Genomic DNA, 18,212 nt, shown 5'->3' with positions numbered 1-18,212 from the left:
TTTGCTTGAATACGGTTCCATATGGAAAGTAGAAACAGCTATGAAATGAGGCTAGCTCCAAACTAAAACAATTACTGTGTATATATTTATATATGTATATTATAATACAATTATCTGATTTCCATAAAACAGAAACATCGAGAAAAAAATACAAAATAAAAAAATCTCGCAATCCCTCAATGGGAATTTCCAGCTTAACAACTTGGAACATTTCTATAAATATTCAATATTTCATATATATATAATATCAAACAAGTACCGGTGCTAAAGTTACAATACAGTAAAGAACAAGTAATTTCTAGTGTTTGCTGAGGGTGAACAAAAAGGAGTACGGAGGTGTAACCCCTTCCAGCATCCTGAACGCAGCCCCTTTAAACAAACAGCTGCCTATTTCCCTCAACTTCTATGCAGCGTAGACCCTCAAAATTGCACATCTTTCTTTGAACTGCTTTTGCTCAACTTTTCTGACCTCAGATGCCTGCTGCCTTTCGAAACCCCTTCAGCAGGGCAGAACTGCAGTCAAGTTCCACTAACTCGCACCCCAGACCGACGACAGTCCCCCAAACGCATTAGTACGAAACTATGCTGGCAGAGGCACGGGGTTAAAAAAAACATCAAAGCAAATGTTTTAGTAAACCTCATTAAAACTACTTTTTAAGTGTCAAGAGAAAAGAAAGAAACTTGCTTTTGTCAACAACCTCAAATCCCGCAAATGAATTTAAAGTCCTTCCTGGCGACCTCAGTCACTAATTATGCACTGTTTGAGGAAAATGCATCGAAGATATGACCTGCAACAAATTACCCTTTTTAAAAAAATATAATATTGCACAAGATTGCTTTCCTTTTATCTAGAATGTTATATAATCTGCATTTTCCAAGAACATTTTTTGAATGTAAACATCTAATCAAGTTCTCTTTTATCACATCACAAACACGCTAGGTTATCATTTACATTCAATGTGACTTTGAAGTTATGAACAGATACTGAAGTTATGAATAGTGGGAATACAACAGTCTCTTTTTAAAAAAATATCTTTAAATACCTTTGAATTAAATACAAATGTAGTTATCCAAAACAACTATGTAATCCATGTTGAATGAATTCAAAACACAACACTTTTGTCTTTTTTAGAAACTCGGCACACCTGCCCACAGAACGATGCGCTCGATTATCTCTGAATAGTACCTGGCCTCTTACACGTAGATCATCAAGCACAAACCATACAAAAACAACTCTGCTGAGCAAGAGCTGCTAAGACCAAACCTATTCCGACCCCTGTAGGACTATCCACCCATTTTCTAACTGCTTTTTCCCCAGTACAGGGACACGGAGGAGCTACAGCCCATCCCAGCAAGCAACGGGCACAAGGCAGGATACATCCCGGACAGGACATGAGTCCATCGCAGGGCTGACACAAACGTGCACACACTCACACCATGGACAATTTTTCCAGAAGCCAATTAACCTCTAACACTATGTCTCTGGACTGTGGGAGGAAACCGGAGCACGCAGAGGAAACCCATGTGAACACAGGGAAGAACTTACCAACTCCACGCAGATAGCACTCCAACTCCAGAATTGAACCCAGGGACCCAGTGCTGCAAGTACAGCAAGACTAACCACTCTGCCACCATGCTGCTCCCTACAGAATATAGCAAACACTACGCATTTTCCAATCCAATTATCAACAGCATAAGCCACTGTTTTGTATTCCTTAGTGTTGTATGTCTGAAAACATGAACTCAGTGCATTTTCAAATATAAAACATCATAGATAAAAACATGCAGTCTGCTTGGTGCAGCTGTTTCTTTACCACATCCAGCTGGACTGCTGCTGTTGCTATACCACATGGTTCCCCACAGGTGGGTTGGCAAGCTTTTGCTCCAGGAATCTGCAAGGGCTTACACCTCATACAAAGGGTCTAACACAAATCTACACCACAAAATTCTACTAAAGTACCCAAAGAAATACAAAAACAGAAGACATCTCCGAAATAAAGGTAATACAAAGTCAACTCGTACTTGCCAACACTTTACACTCAAACAAAAAATTTTTAAGACTGAAGCAGCAAGATGGCACATCGTTTTAAAAAAGCATTTTTTCTACTGAAGCTATGCCCACAAAATAGTTGGCAAGTACAGATTATCAAGGTGCACTCACGCTGGGCAAGTGGCACAACTCAGAGCCAGTGGGAGGAGAACAGGGCACAGGCTTGGTAAATGCTGTTTTCCAGTACCAACTGAGAACCACAATCCTCTGGAAACAACTCTCTCCAAAGAAGCCATCGCAACACCCTTAGGAGAATGCTGATAACGATGTTTCTTGACGTTTTTGTTAGGTGGTCAAAATGAAAGACATTCACAGAGAAAAGTAAATGAACTACAACATTTTCCACTAATTGTCAAATCAAGAAAAACAAGAAACTGACTCGGTTAGTATTTTTTCCTCTAACATTTAAGCTTTTGATTAACCTCAAATGCACTTGTACACTTAACAGTGTTTTACACAGAACCCACATGCATAAGCTTTTAGACTAATGCCTTTCCAAATCCACTGGTCCTGCTAGCGTTCTTGCTTTTTGGGCCAAATTCCATTACTATTCTAAATGGATTAAAATCAACGTATAACTAACTTTTGCTTTTTCTTTCTAGGCAACATGACCACTGGAGTGCACACTGCACTGCTCAGGAGCTTAGTTCACTTGGAGAGAACAGAGCCAGGACTCTCAGTGGGCAGGACTCGAGCTCTTTCTCCCAGCTGCCCCTCAGATACATTCAAAGAGGTTTTTGACATTGTGGTGCATGACACCCTGAGAGCTCTCAGTCCCCCCGCAGACACCCAAAGGATTCTGACGATTTAAGACTTGCCTTAGGTTAAAGAATGTTCCCACAATAGTAGTGACTGAAGGACAGACCGACAAAACAGACAAGTACACAAGGCAAATATGTACAGCTAACGAACAATTCAGTACCAACAAGAACATGCAACTGTACAAACAAAAAATGTTTAAAAAATATATATACTGTATAAGCAACGGAAAGTCAAGTGCATGCACAAGACAGAGCAAGGGGAAATGGGACTGTAAACATTAACCATCCGACAGAGCAGTCTTCCAAAATTGCGTAGTGTTAACCTACCTGCACACAGGGGGGTGGGGGTTGATGGGGTGGTAGCAAGAACTTAAATAATTACAAAAACATGGAGGTAACACTGGTACCAAATATCCCCAATCTGGAATATGAAGAAGAAACACCCATGCTCCTAAAATTAAAACACATTTCTGAAAGATCCCTGTACAAGCGACAGGGAAGGAGACAGACTGACACACACGGCATTTATACATTTTCCACTCTGGGAAAAAAGTTACAAATTAAATCCATTTTGGATTACAATAGTTATTAAATCATCATTAAATAAAACCTTTAAAAACTGCAAAAGTATTGCATAACATAAAATGTATACTGTACAAGCCTTGTTTCTCAAAGGTTTGCATAATCATCAAAGTAACAGCCAAAGACAGCAGGCAACACTTATCCCAAAGGCAATAAAGGCCACTAAAACCTCCTAATGGAATGTTCCTAAAACAAATTGAAAAACTGGGAATATCTGCTACCAGGCGAAGCAGCCATTGACAGACAGAGATGGGAGAACAGAGAACTCCTTCAGAAAGGAGGTGTGTCTGGTTGTGATCCTAGGTTGAATGCACAGCAACACCCGAACCATTCTCAGCACAGAGAACAGATTCCCATTTTTCAGAAAGCAAGTCACTTCCTGTAAACACCTTACAATGTTAGGCAAAATGGAATGAGGAAGTAAATTTGGCATAGCCTCTATCTGTCCTACCACAAACAAAACATCACATCCCACGAGCAGGCTCATGAAAACACATCACAGAGATTAAACATATGAAGCTTGATACATTTTCTGTTAACTTTCACAGATCACAAAAAAATAGACTCATCTAATGGAGTTCTGCGTGTTTTCGTGTTACCTGTTTTTTAAATGTCTCCTGGGAGGTGGTGGGATGGGAGGGAGAGGGAGAAATATTATAGCATGAAGGCAGGCAGGCATCAGCTTTGTGCAAATGAAGTCATCCAGAAATGAAAAAAGTGTTATGTGACTTTTACAGGAGGCAGGCCTAAGCACGATCAGTGCTGTGTGAGCTCACCCTGCTCACTGATAAAGAGGGTGCTGGCTACACCGTTGTCAGCTCCCCAGCCACAACACATTTCCCAGCATCACACACCAGGGTGCACCAAGGCACCCTGCCCCTTCATCCCACATGAGACACGGATCATTCGAGAGCCTGCGACTGAGAAACAGTCACTGCTTGGCAAAGGAAAAGTTTAAGAGCAAACGAAAATAAAATTTTAACACATAAGGTGTTGCTTACAGTACCCAGTAACACCCTGGCACTTTGAGAGGTGATGAAGTGAACTTTAATCCCCAGGGTCAACTGCACTGGAAAGAAAGCACTGATGCTCACACGGGCATCATGGCAGAGGATGAGCGAAAAGCATTTTGTGATTCACCCTCCGAGATCAAAGGTCTCTTTCATCAGCACACACATGTCCCCTCTGTGTCAAGACAAGTCATCCCCCTCCTCCCATACCAATCCAGCACCCTGGGGACAGGGCAATGCCTTGGCACCTATTTGCTATGGCACAGAACAGTGATATGTGAAGGCAAAGAATGGGCCCTGAGTTTTCTCAGCTGGAGAGCAAAGCTGGAGCAAGTTTTTTAAACTAAAACTTTTAAATTGCAATAACTCGTTTTTCTTACTTTTGGCCTAATTTGCAAATGTATTCAGACATTCATAGCAGCAGACATGCCACTGTGTGTTAGTATGTATACAAACAGATATACATATGTATATGTACGTGTCTGTACAGACTTCCCAAGCTCAGCTCCCAGGCTAAGAAAGAACACACAGGGTGACTCAGGGAAGGCTGGGTTCCTGCAGAAGCACAGCCACCCTGCCCTCCATAAAGCTTGCCATTCAGTCACAATCTTTGGGGTTATAAGGCTGCTTTGTGCTAGTTTCATAGAAAGCACTCCTGTCCTTTCACCAGGATCCCAGCCATTCCTAAACACTGCTGCAGATCTTTCTATCAAAAAGATTGCTATCCTCAAGAACCTTCCACTCCAGAGCCCAGGCACTGAGACCCAGTTTACTGAAGTGCTTCTTTCTGGACCTCCCCTGCTGTACTCTGGAGATCTAGGATGACAAATAAAAAGTTACAGGTTTCTAGTCACCATTGTGAATCCAGTTTTGGCGAAAGTTAGTATAAAAAGCACTACCTTTACACTTACAAGTTACTAGTGTACAGGATTTCTTTTTTCATATGCTAAAAAACTGAGGGAAACTGCTTTTAAGAATTAATACATTACTTTACAAATAACTGGACACACAGTACACAGATACTTTTTTCACCTAACTTCTTGATCATTTTAAAAGTAATCTCTTATAAAAGTAACTTTCCCCAAAACTGTATGAATCTGATAAAATGTATACATCAGCAGAAAAAAATGGCAAACTCCAGAAATTAAGCACTCTGCATAGCTGCATCTCAATGGCACAACGATGGGTGTGGATGGGGGGGGGGGGGGTTCAGTGCTGGTGTGGATAGTGGCTCTCCTGATGAGGTGGGGGGGGGGGACAAACAGAGCAATCTCATGCTCTGTCACTCAGGGGAACATACAAGCCAAAGGTCACACATACCATTGGCAAGATGGGCTAATAGAAATCCAACAGGAACCCAGATTAAGATCACTGGGGTCATCAGAGCCACCCTGATAAGAACCTGGCACTAAGCTGTTACAATAAAGCTCTAAACTAAAGCTGAATTCCTGTTTTCTAAATAACTGATCTTTGAAAGTTCCTCTGAAAAAATATACAATCTATACATTTACAATTAATTCCTATTTCATTATTTTCCTAAAACAGTTCAATTTGCTCTAAACCTAAGGGCCAAGAAAAACCGCAGAGAAAGTAACATTTCACTTGCTAACATGAGTGTTGTGCATTATGGATATTGCCCTTCAGAAATCACCCCTGCCTGTTCCAGACTTGGATTCCTACACAACCCTCCTGCCCTGAGGGAGGCATCAGGTCCTGCAACATTCCTGATGCCCCAAGGCTCAACAGGGATTTGAAACAAATTGAAACGCTATTGATTTGAAAGAAGGAAAACCCTCATTCACAGTTGAGACTTATTCTCTCTTTTTGGATTCGATGCTTAGCCCTCACATCCCAATACTATATAATGGCACATGGATTCAACATACTTACATACTGTGTACAGTAAATAGATTTGGCACCTTCAGAAAAAAGACATGCATAAATGCCTTTCCTTTTAGTAGCTTCTAATAATGAAATGGTGCTATCAGCTTGAGTTGTGTGGTAACTAATGGCATAAGATGCAGAATCCTCTTTTCTTTTGTTACATCTCTATGTGCCTGAGAGAACTGCCCAGAGTTTACATTGGGGTTTGGAAATTTGAAAGACTGTGTCCAACAACCTGGCTCTGATGCAGGACCATATTCCTCTGCAGAGCTTGGGGCTGGACCCAGGTCAAGTTCCAGACTACAGGACCTGCATTTAGGCATTTGCAATTCAATGCGTATTTGTTAACTGTGTGTTTGTTTACCCTTTTTGCTGCATCGCAAACAGAGAGGCACCATCAGCAGCTCCCACTCGTGTAAACATGTGCAACCCAGCTCTAAACTCCATTTGCTCCACCTCAGGCAGTGGCACTATATGAGGGTCATTTCTGTGAGGTAAATTAAAAAGGCTCTTCACTCTTCACGGTGCCTCTATGATCAATTTGGTTTTGTTAAAGAAGCCTATGCCCCTTCTTTTGGCACACACAACACTTTTTCCTTTACACCGGAAGAACCAAGTTCCCTGCATAAAGTCTGTGTCATAGTTTTATATTTTCAAAAGTATGAGGCCAATAAATACATGTGAATGTGCAATCACTCAAGACTGAAATACTGTCTTTGCACCGTCTGTTTCACGGTGTGAAGTTTTAGTTTACATAAAAGATAAGGTGGAAATAAAAGACTTCTAAAATCTAGTTTCAGACATTTTGGAACAATATTATCAAAAATTTATGGCACCTTAAAAGGCACCAAATGGGGCCTCCTCAGCTCACTGTCTGAGACGGAACCACCCTATGGCTGAAAGAAAGGGACACTGATTGCAGGAAACCCCCTGCTCAAAAAGGAAGAATGAAAAGAGGAAACTGCATCTTGCGAAATGTGCAAGTCTTGATGGAAGGTGCATCATTCACAATTCACAGCGTCTGCAACCCTGCCAGCTGAGGAACCTGCCCTGCCAAGGCCCTGGCAGCTGGCAAGACTTTTTTCCAGGAGCTGCTGCCATGCAAAAAAATGTGTCTTACCAGATGCAAATCTTCCGTGGGCCAGCTAGTTTCAGCCGAACCCTTAAGAAGTTCCAAATTTACTTATTAGTTTCATCTGATTTCCTGCCATCCAAGTGTCTCAGTCACAGGCAGGTCAGTCCAACTGCCTCAACAGGGCCACAGATACACAGAGCCCCTCGTTCCCACACTCACAGAGGGACACACAGGGGGATGAATCAAGGAAGAGGATGAGCAGGAAACAGATGGGAAAAACAGGCTCTGGATGAGTGGGAAAAGGAGGTGACCTATTGAGGGGAAATCTGGAGAGGGTCGGAGAGAGGAAACAAGTGTAGCCCATCTGACCTCTCAACCTCTCCTCTTCCCTTTCTCTCTCTCCTCACAGAGGCAGATCGGTGCTGTTGTGCCTGGTCTTTCGGGAGGTGCCATCATCGCGGGGCAGCGCCCTCTGCAGGCTGGACATAGCTGCCGTCTTCTTTAGATCGATCACGGCATAGAACTCACTGTGCCGGGGTGGCTGGGAAGTGCCGATGGGCACAGGCTTTTGATGCTGCTGCTGGGGGTTCCCACACTCCGAATCCCCATCCAGATCCACTTGGATGTAGTTGAGCTGCCGCTGCTGGGAGAGGTCCCGCCTGACCCCGCCTTCTCTGCGGAAGTCAAAGCTGAAGACTCCGCCGCCACCCCCTACATGGCAGTCGGCTCTGTGCTGCCCCCTTGGGGGGCACGCCGGCCTGCGGACACCCGGCTGCACACGCTCGGTGTTAACGTAGTTGCGCATGACATCGCGTCCATCGCCTCCTCCATCCTGGTGGTATCCGTTGGGCGTTCCGGGGTCCTCCGAGTACTCGTCATACTCCTCCTCCTCATAGTCCTCCTCCTCCTGCTCGTCCTCCTCCTCATCCTGCTCCTCCTCTCGCTGCAGGGCGCGGTACTCCCACACTGGCGGCAGTGAGGGCAGGTTCTCATAGTTCAGCAGCGCCGTCTTACGGTGCCCGCTGCCCACTCCCCCTCCTGCTCTTTCGCAGCTATAGCCCTGGGCAGGCAGGGCATGTGGGAGGGCGTGAGGCAGGGAGTGGGAGTGTGGCAGAGCGCGAGAGTGACAGTGGCCCTCCCCCCCACTGCTGCTACTGCTCGACCCTCCCGAGAGGGAGACGCTGCCCGGGCACAGCTTCAGCCGCCCGCTCCCGCCCCCCCTGCGCAGCTCCCCGCCGCGCCCGCCTCCCAGCCCATTGATGTTCTCATAGGCCAGCCGCACAGCCTGACAGCCCTCCTCGTGGTCGCCCACAGCACTACCATGGCGATGCAGCAGGTGGTGGTGGTGATAGGAGTGGGCGGCATGGGAGTGTGGGGGAGGCAGGGGCGGGGGGCCCCCTCCTCCCTCATGCTCCGAGCCACCCCCGCCTACCCCCTCCAGCGTCAAGTGGCCGTGCGGGTGGCGCATGTGGACCTGCTTTCCCAGCGCCTCCCTCTCCATGTCCATGAGCCTTCGCTGGGCCGGTGTGGGTCCCAGCACAAACTTCACCTCCCCTGAAGGTGGCTGCAGGAACACCTGGGGGTTTCGCTCTTCCAGGGGGCAGCAGTGGATCGCAGGGTGACCCCCTGGCCCCCCACCTCCCCCCCGAGCGCTCTCGGGGTAGGGGTTTGGCCGGACCTCGGGTAAAGAGTGGACACAGTGCCGGCCCCTGACATCTCCTTCCACACTGGCAGTGTTCACATAGGTGTGGGCCTGAGGGAGACGGGGGAAAAGTTGAATCAGGTACACTGACTGCACAGCCACCTCGTTACACTCCTCACGTTAACGAGTACAGCCATTACTGGCTTCACACACCACATTCGACAAATGCAGGCTAATTATACTAATTCATTCAGTTCGTGATTTTTTAAAATTATTTTAATAAATTTTTCTTGTTTCTTACTGAATTACTTTGTTCCGCAGTTCAATAAATGCTGTTGGACTTAAGTAAAAACTTGTACTTAAACAGGCAAACATTAATACACAGTTACAGTTCATTAGAAATGGGCAGTATTTATTACCTGTACAAAGCAGGGATTCACTTTTGCACTAAGCACTCCTAAGATGGACAGTTCTTTAAAACTCTGCTCAATGCTTTGAATTTAGAAACCTTTTCCTTTAATAAATTCAATTTAGAAAAACACCTTTTTAACACTGGGTTTGATCTTGTCATGGCCACATTTCCATCATTAAGTATATCACAGCACATTCACTAATTCATATAACATAAGCATTATATGTCCAACACTTTGGGATCTTCATGGATAAAAGGTGCTATATTAATTCAAAGAATTCATTACAATTACAGTTGAGGATGTGCAGTGATTCCTTACTTCAGACACCCAGCCATAAATAACGAAATCATGTTTTGGTTCTATTGGCTGTTCAGCCTTAAGCACAACCAACAATATTCCACTGGACAGGTTCGACTAGACAGATTAAAATGCTCACTGTCTGTGGTCTTCACTAGTTATTTAAGAGAACAAATTCTTATTTACAATGCCAGCCTGGAGAGAAGTCAATATATACCAGCACATTAAATACAGCAACCTAAGTGAAGTACAGTGCTCAAGAGTACGGTAGCAGGGCCCCAGCCAGGATTTGTCAGTACAGCCTGCGTTTGTCACAGTCTCATTTCCATAAGGAGAGATGTTCATGTGAGGAGAGCCAAGGTCCCAGCTGAGTGACAGTGCTGCTCACCTGGTCCTCCAGCCCCATGAAGCCGTGGGCATGGTCCTCCGCAAGCGAGGGGTGCCGGGTGGACGGGTGAGACGAGCCATCTGCGCTGACAGGGTACCCTGGATATCCGTTGGGGAATCCCTGAACTGTGTATGCCGGAGCTGCCATCCAAAAGACAGCAAGAGGTTACAGACAGGCTTCCAAACTCACTAAGGACAGGTTTGCACAATCAGGATGGGATAGTTTCCCAGTTTTATCTGGCACCTATACTGTAACATGGAAATACAGACTTAGCATCCCTGCACATAAGAAAAATAAAGAGAATCACTGTCACATTCTTCAGTTTATCACATCCTTCAGCACATTTACTTCATCCATATTAATACACATAGCTTTTTTCAGATGAGTCAGACATAATCTACTCTATCTACTATATACCTTAGTTCCTCCATTAGTACACATTCTGTCACTGTCTTTTTTCACTTCTCAGTCCTGGAAACTGAGTTTTCAATCTTCCTGGTTTCTCTGAACACTTATGAACTAGCTACAAAAACTTCAGGTTGAGGAATGCCACAGAGCTCATTGTCTTTCCTTCATCATCACATTGGGATTAAAGACTGAATGCCTGGTATGAGAATTTGCACCGTCCCTGACCACAGAGAGGCTATTCTGCCCCCCAGTGGAGAAGACATGCCATGCACATTAAAGCTATATTAAGCACAAGGGAGAAGAGAAATAAACAAAAGAATTAAGAAATGGCCCTACTTTTAAAACTTTTAACCACACTGCCTCTGTCCAGAACAGTGTACCGTGACAAGCTATTGCTTTTCTACTTGTTAGTGGAAGCAAAAAGCACTAATCTCCGGACAGCAACCAACCTCACTGCTCAAGGACAACTAAATCTGCTGGGACAGGAAGGCACATTCTTCGTTCCTTTTTAAAATCAGAGAAAGCCGAGAAAGCCAGAATGGAAAACAGGGGAAGGGATTCTGAAGCGATACCGAAGCCCCACCACGAATGCTGCGTGGGAGCGGCCACTCACTGCTGGGGGTCTGAGGGGTGCGCGGCAGCTCCAGCTCAGGGGCGTGGCTGTTGTGGGTGATGATGACGGGCTCCTCCACCACATTGATGCTGTTACACTGCATGAGCTCCTGCAGCAGATTGAAGATCTCCTCGGCACGGGAGCACTTGAAGGCAAAGATCCCTGCAGGGAGACAACGGGACTCATAACGCCATGCGGACACACAACCAGAACCGCTCACACACTGGTCTCTGCAATGGGGCACCGACAGACAGACGGTGGCATAACCCTGCCACACGAACACTGGGCTTAACCCTCATTACCTCACTGAACTGGATCCCAAAAATCACGGCACTGTACATCAAGGAAGATGGGAATGTGCAATAAAAGAGTAGGCTGGATTGAAACAGCTATGAAGAGATGGAGAGGGGGATCTGTAGAGCAGCCTTGAGGAGGCCTTTGTTCTGCCGTGGGTTAAAAAGGGCAGATGACGATAAGATCACTTTATTGGCCATATACAACTTCTTGTATTAGAAATTTGTCTTTTTTCCGCATACCCCAGCTTGCTCTCCATGAGACACACAGACGGGGAGAGAAGCTTGGGGTCAGAACGCAGAGTCAGCCATTTATATGGCACCCCTGGGGCAGCTGGGGTAAAGGGCTTTGCTCAGGGGCCCAACTGAGTAGGATTCCTCTACCGGCCGCGGGATTTGAACTGGCAACCTTCCAGCCACAGGCGCAGATCCTCAGCCACAAAGCCACAGCTCCGCCCCTCATGATGATGATTTTTTCCAAGTGAAATAATAAATGGTTTAGCAATTTTTATAACATAAGAAATTAAAAAAGGCTAAAACTGTTTTATACGCAATTTTAAAAAGACCATGCAAAGTTAGGTGAAGAAAAAGATAATTTTATTCTTTACAGATTAGCAGTAACACTGGTGACATGCTTGAGGTACTCTCTGCAGTTTTAATTTCTGGTCAAAGCAGGACGGGCTGAGACAACTGATCCGTGACCCAAATGCAGATTTGAGGTCAGTCCAGGCTGTAGCAGCAGAGCTTACCTTGCCCGGTCTGGCAGCGCCGCCCGCTCTCGAAAGAGAAGAGGTTGGAATCGTAGCCATAGCGGCGCAGGCAGAGGTAGGGCCACCGCACGGCGTCACGCTTGCGTGTGTGCAAGATGAGCTCGGTCTGCGTGAGCTCCATGATGCCGGAGCCCAGCTCGTTGCCTTCATCATCGACATTTGTCACCTGTGCAACAAAGACACATTGTCACAATGACGCAGTGTGCCCCGCCAAGACTGCACAAGACAGATACAAGAATCTAATGGGCACGCAGAAGCACGCAGCTGCTGGTGGGGACCAGGCACGCAGCAGGACTGGGCACACACCAGGACTGGGCACGCAGCTGCTGGCGGAGACTGGGCACGCAGCTGCTGGTGGGAACCAGGCACGCAGCAGGACTGGGCATACAGCTGCTGCCGGGGACTGGGCACGCAGCAGGACTGGGCACAAAGCAAGACTGGGCAGGTAGCTGCTGGTGGGGACTGGGCACGCAGCAGGACTGGGCACACAGCTGCTGGTGGGGAGTAGGCATGCAGCAGGACTGGGCACGCAGCAGGGCCGGGAACGCAGCTGCTGGCGGGGACTGGGCACACAGCTGCTGGCGGGGACTGGGCACACAGCAGGACTGGGCATGCAGCAGCTAGTGGGGACTGGGCATGCAGCAGGACTGGGCACGCAGCACGGCCGGGCACGCAGCTGCTGGCGGGGACCGGGCACGCAGCAGGACTGGGCACGCAGCAGCTGGTGGGGACTGGGCATGCAGCAGGACTGGGCACGCAGCAGGGCCAGGCACGCAGCTGCTGGCGGGGACTGGGCACACAGCTGCTGGCGCGGACTGGGCACACAGCAGGACTGGGCATGCAGCTGCAGGCAGGGACTGGGTACGCAGCAGGATTTGGCACACAGCAGGACTGGGCATTCAGCTGCTGGCGGGGACTGGGCACATCTGTCAGCAGGTCAGGAGTTCCCATATTCAACAGCCCCTGAGGTTCCCAAGTTTAAAAATGCACCAAGTTTATTGTAAAAAAGCAGCAGAAAGCAGAACCATTGAAATTTATACAAATGAGCATATACTTTATATTTTCATACTGGAAAGAAATAGAATTATTTTTTTTATTTGGGGAGGTGGCAAACATGGAAGTGGCAAAAGTCCCTCCTCAGCAAAAATGGCTGTGATTATTGAGAATAAAAGGCTTTGTGAGCAGGGTCTCTACCACAGAGCTCTGGAGACACTGTGGTGAAATCAGTACCTTGAACTTGGTTGGGTGGGTGTCTGGGATTGTGTCTCTGTACAGACAGCTCCAGCAGCTTCCCATTGCTTCAGCAAACCAGCTGACACCTGTGAAAAGCCACAGCAATACTGAGAGATTGTCATCAGCTCACACATTAACTCTCATTTCACCAGTCTGGGCTTCACTGACCCTCACCTTCATTTCATAATACTGCACACAGACCTAACCAGACCCCTAATACGAAAATAGAACACCCTCTTAACACCAAAAAATGTTGTTCAGTTTTTCTGGAAAATTATGTGTGAAAGTCTCTCCTTTACTTAAAAGAAAAAGCAAAAGAGGAAGAAAGAGATTAATTGAATGGTAGGTCCTACCCCACTCAACACACGTACACAAACTTCACTCACCCAGTCCAGGCCATCAGTGGGAGAGAATCCCGCTTCAATCCCAGAATCCTCTACTGGGCGTCATGGTGAACAGGAGCATATAGGTTTAAAGTGCGTTTCCATGGTGAACAGGACTTCCTCTTACCTGTGAGCACAATAAAAACATGCAAATTTCATTCCCCAACTCAATGGAAAAACAGAGATTTGGTGTCGGTAAATTAACTGCTTCGCCTGTGATTCTCCTGCCAAACCTGCCTTACTTTATTTTTCCCCACTTTATTAAGAGAAAAATAAAATAAAAATTAATAAAAATAAAAGCTTTATAATCCAGAATAAAGTAACAGATGACATGATAAACTTAAACAATAAGGCTGTCTAGTAGCTTTATTCAAAGTCTTGCCATGGAGCTCATTCAGTTAGTTCTTCCTTGTTGATTTAGTCAAGTTATCCTTATCCTAACAGTTTTAGAGATGGCCAGGAAAAAAATGCAAATTACAATTTTCAATATCCAACAATCACCGAGTAAACATTTGCTTAAAAAAAACTGAACTGTAAAAAATGTTTGTTGCTAATTTATTCATTAAACAATATTAAACATCCACAGCGAGTATGCACTGCCCTTCAACTTCTCTCCTCTACTACAGCAGAACTGGGGCCTTTTTTTACGTTTGCATGCAGTTCTCTTTTCATTTAAGCACAGCCTCAAACTATTTCTACCTTTCCATTTACTGAACATTTTCCCCACTATGCTCAGTAAATAAACCCTTACCGAATCTCACACAGCTCCAGGAGAAACACTAGTTTGACATCGACAATCAATACAATTTAATGAGCCTGTATTGTCTGGATAGCTCTGCTCCTCCTGGTGTGTCCACTGTGGAATTCAGGCACAGTACAGCAGGTACTGGGCTGCAGTTCAGTCTGAATACCGCTCAGTTACAGACACAGGCACAGCTCCACACAGAAATGCCCATTTAGAGCTGCAAGTTTCACAGGACTGTACCAAAAATAAGAATTTCAAAGTCCCACTGAGTCAGAGTCACTGCATAACAGCCTGAGCTATTTCAGGCTCTCGGGGCAGGAACTCAAAGGCAAGCCGCCAAGCTCGACAGAAGGAAGAAACGGAGCCAAAAGAAATTCCAAACACTGAAAAGGACGAAGCACCTGCCATAGATGCTCCCAGTTTTGTTTATGCATTTGGAATTGCTACAGACTCACTTTTACATGTAAAACCGTCTGGAATATCGAGAGCACAGAGAGTCAATATTTTTTATAACTGGTTACACAAGCAGGGTGGACCAAACACCTGGCTTCAGAACCACAGGGCCTGCTGGTTCTCTAACAATACCTCATCTGACACAAATGATCTCACCATCTGGACGGGTGCCCCCGTCACATCCAGCCCTTTAAAGCTGAGAATTTAAGACCTAACCATAGCTCAAGATATAGGACCTATAACACACTCTCAATACACTGGAGTTTTCTCCACTGTTGTTAGTTTGACTCACAAGCTGACAGTCTTTGTGGAAAAAGAGACTAAGCATTTAGTGTGCATTTATGGTCAGACTTTACTTGTGAAGAAGTTCCACAGCCAAAAACGTTTCTTCTTCTCTCTACTTTTCAATATGAAATTATCCTCCACACACTGACACAGCTCCCCACTATAACTTCTATATATTAGACCTAAATTGTTGCCATTGTTTCACAGGCTGCTATTTCACTAATAAAATCCTCAATTCACACACCGGAGATGTCATCCCTCTATATTTTGATAGCATAGGCTTGAGTTGAGCCTTTGAACTTGGTCATTTCATTCAGCATGATATAACCCAGACCGATAAAGCCAGAGCAACCAAGGAGAACCTTCAATGTATGAAGTTTTCATTCAATTATTTGGGGACACAATAGCAAATTGTAGATGTGCTTCAAGAAGTAAAACTGAAAATTACGCAATGTGTTCTTCCAGTTCACAACTATTATTAATGTTGTCCAGTACACTAATTAGTTCGAAATGCAAAGATTTAAATAATGCATATATAAATAACACAGCACAAACAACCTGAAGAAACAGCCCACACCTAAAGAAACCAAAACATTGTGTCTCTTTTCTTTACAGCATGGAATAAACCTTTACCTGTTCCTTTGCAGCCTACTTAAAAACAACCTTCTGCTGGGCTATTTAGATTAGCAATTCAAGGCATCACAAGTCTCACAGTTCTGAATGCTTGAAGAAGTATAACTAGGGAACAGAGTGAATCCAAGGGCAGGTGAACATGCAGGACCGGAGCAATATTCCTTAGACAAGGCAGAGGCACAGCATGTGCGGACAGCTCTGTCATACAATGTTAACCCATGTAAAAACTTCAGCAAGCTTTTTATCGTGAAACTTGTCTTATTTGGGTAATGTCTTATGTCTGATACTGCTTTGATACAAGATTGTTTTTCAAACCTTAATTCTGTCAGCTTTCCAACAAGATTTCATTCCAAACAAAAGCAGTTTATCCCGCAATAATCTCTCCACCATAACAACAGCATTATTATAAAAGCATAAGCAAGGTTTCAAACAAGGGGAGGCCTATCGGCCCTGTAACCAACCTCGTCAGATCTCTGAAGCCAAGCAAAGTGGGGCTTAACCAGTCCTTGTCAGTCCTGGGATGGGAGACCTCTAGCAAGAACCAGGTTGTTCCTACAAGTGCTGATTGAAGAGCAGTAGGGGGCACTCTACCCTCTGCATCAGAATCTCCCAGTACGGTGCCTTGGGACCCTGTGCTGCACAACTTGCTACTCCTCAAGTGAGGTCCCAACTATCTGTTCATTAAGAACAGGGTGTCCCCCTTAATTCACTGGGCAAAGTAGGCCCAATCTCTCACTTCTCCACCCAATCTGCTGCACAGTGGGGCTCCCAGTGAAGAAAGGCCACTATGTCACCCAGGTGGGCTGCACTTCAGTGCTGGATGAAGTGGGTCCCCTCCTATGGGAAAAGTGTGTTGGGATCCTTTGGAATAGGACACCAACTCAGAACATTAATGAAAAATATTGGTCTGAACTTCTGTATAATTTGAGCTCCTTTTAGAAGGCCACTGTCCCCAGCTGCATGTTGATCTTTCAGCACGTGGGTGGGTTCATCCCTAACTCAGTCTTTCGAATGCTCGCAACTACTATGAAAACTAAATTTGTCACAGGTCTGCTTACAATTCGCCACCAATACATCCCAGTCAATACTGTCACTTTAATGTTTCAACCCAGCACAAGCAGTACAGCCCAGTCCATATTGTGCTGTGTCCCACCACACACAGGAGATAAAACCGCTGACAACCCGACAGGAGGAAACCACAAGCCATCCAGACTGAGCGCAGAGAGCTGGTTCGGCAGGGACCTGCTCCGACATCATTGGCAGCTAACAATAACAACTGGAGCTCATCGCAGCACAGCAATGTCTTTATCCCCCAGCTGAATCAACCGGTGGAAGAACCGACTAATCGAAAAAGCACTTTTTCCCGAGCCCATTTTATAAGGATGAATTTATATTTCCTAGCCAGCAAAGGATCGTGCTCCACAATACAATAAACACTACAGGTTTAACGCACATCTTCATTTTTTTCGTAAAAACGACGCCCAATCAGCAAGAGATGCTGTCCACGTTATGGATTGATCAATAAATCACAATGGCTAGTCGGAAAGTCAGCCCAGAGCCAGATGAATTGTCAGCTACATTTCTGACGTAGATTTTGCCATCATCCCAGTGCGATGTCTTCTGCGCGCTGTTACTTTAACACGTCTGCCTCTGGTACAATATTCCAGCTGCAGCTATTTGCCCCCACCGCTACGGCACCCCTCAGTATAGTCACCTGGAAAATGGTGTACTTGTACCGATTAACGATCGATGAAGAGAGAGGAAGAAAAAGGGTTGTGCAAAAATACAAATACAGCTAGACAACGACGTGTAGGTATGATTCTGTGACTTTCAGGAAAAAAAAGAAAGAAAATGAAATGGTTTAACTGCGCAATAGTAACGACGATCATTACACAGAATAAGGCAGAAATAAAAAAAGAGAAATTGTCGCTCTCAGGGGCTGTGGGAATGCATGACGGGCTGTGAGCCATATGCATTCAAATAAGGTCTACCTGTACACGCAGCCCAGCTGCGGAACAGCGCGGAGAGAGAGCTCGGCTTCTCCATGTTCCCCAGCAGCAGCGGGACTGCAGGAGAGCCAGCTCCGAGGCACCAGTACTCACATGTGAAACATTGCAGTGCAAGTCCAGTCCGAGCGAAGCTGCAGCCCTGTCCGTCTCGGCTGCGCGCGCTGCAATGCCTACACTCGCTGGGCCTGGCTCACATTTATTTCGGCACTTTCAAAAAACAAGAAGGAAAACAAAAGAAAATAAAAAAGGGGGAAAAAAATGAATTCCACTTACGATACCCCCTCC

The 18,212-nt window shown here is 45.6% G+C and overlaps 1 protein-coding gene across 1 annotated transcript; it reads right to left on the bottom strand.

Annotated features, from left to right (window-relative positions):
• Window positions 1-5,617: 5,617 nt before the first annotated feature.
• On the bottom strand, window positions 5,618-18,181 carry frs3 (fibroblast growth factor receptor substrate 3). Its single transcript, XM_088920442.1, has 7 exons — window positions 18,021-18,181; window positions 13,806-13,929; window positions 13,417-13,505; window positions 12,166-12,352; window positions 11,124-11,285; window positions 10,103-10,242; window positions 5,618-9,115 (listed from the first exon to the last, which is right to left on the bottom strand). Exons 3-7 carry the CDS (start codon window positions 13,480-13,482, stop codon window positions 7,766-7,768), a joined length of 1,905 nt encoding a protein of 634 aa, XP_088776568.1. The 5' UTR covers window positions 13,483-13,505; window positions 13,806-13,929; window positions 18,021-18,181; the 3' UTR covers window positions 5,618-7,765.
• Window positions 18,182-18,212: the final 31 nt, after the last annotated feature.

This window comes from Atractosteus spatula, chromosome 7, assembly GCF_055471065.1.
Source record: "Atractosteus spatula isolate fAtrSpa1 chromosome 7, fAtrSpa1.hap1, whole genome shotgun sequence".
NCBI lineage: Eukaryota > Metazoa > Chordata > Actinopteri > Semionotiformes > Lepisosteidae > Atractosteus > Atractosteus spatula.
Note: the sequence above shows the minus strand (reverse complement) of the source record. Positions and strands in the feature narration are given on the sequence as shown.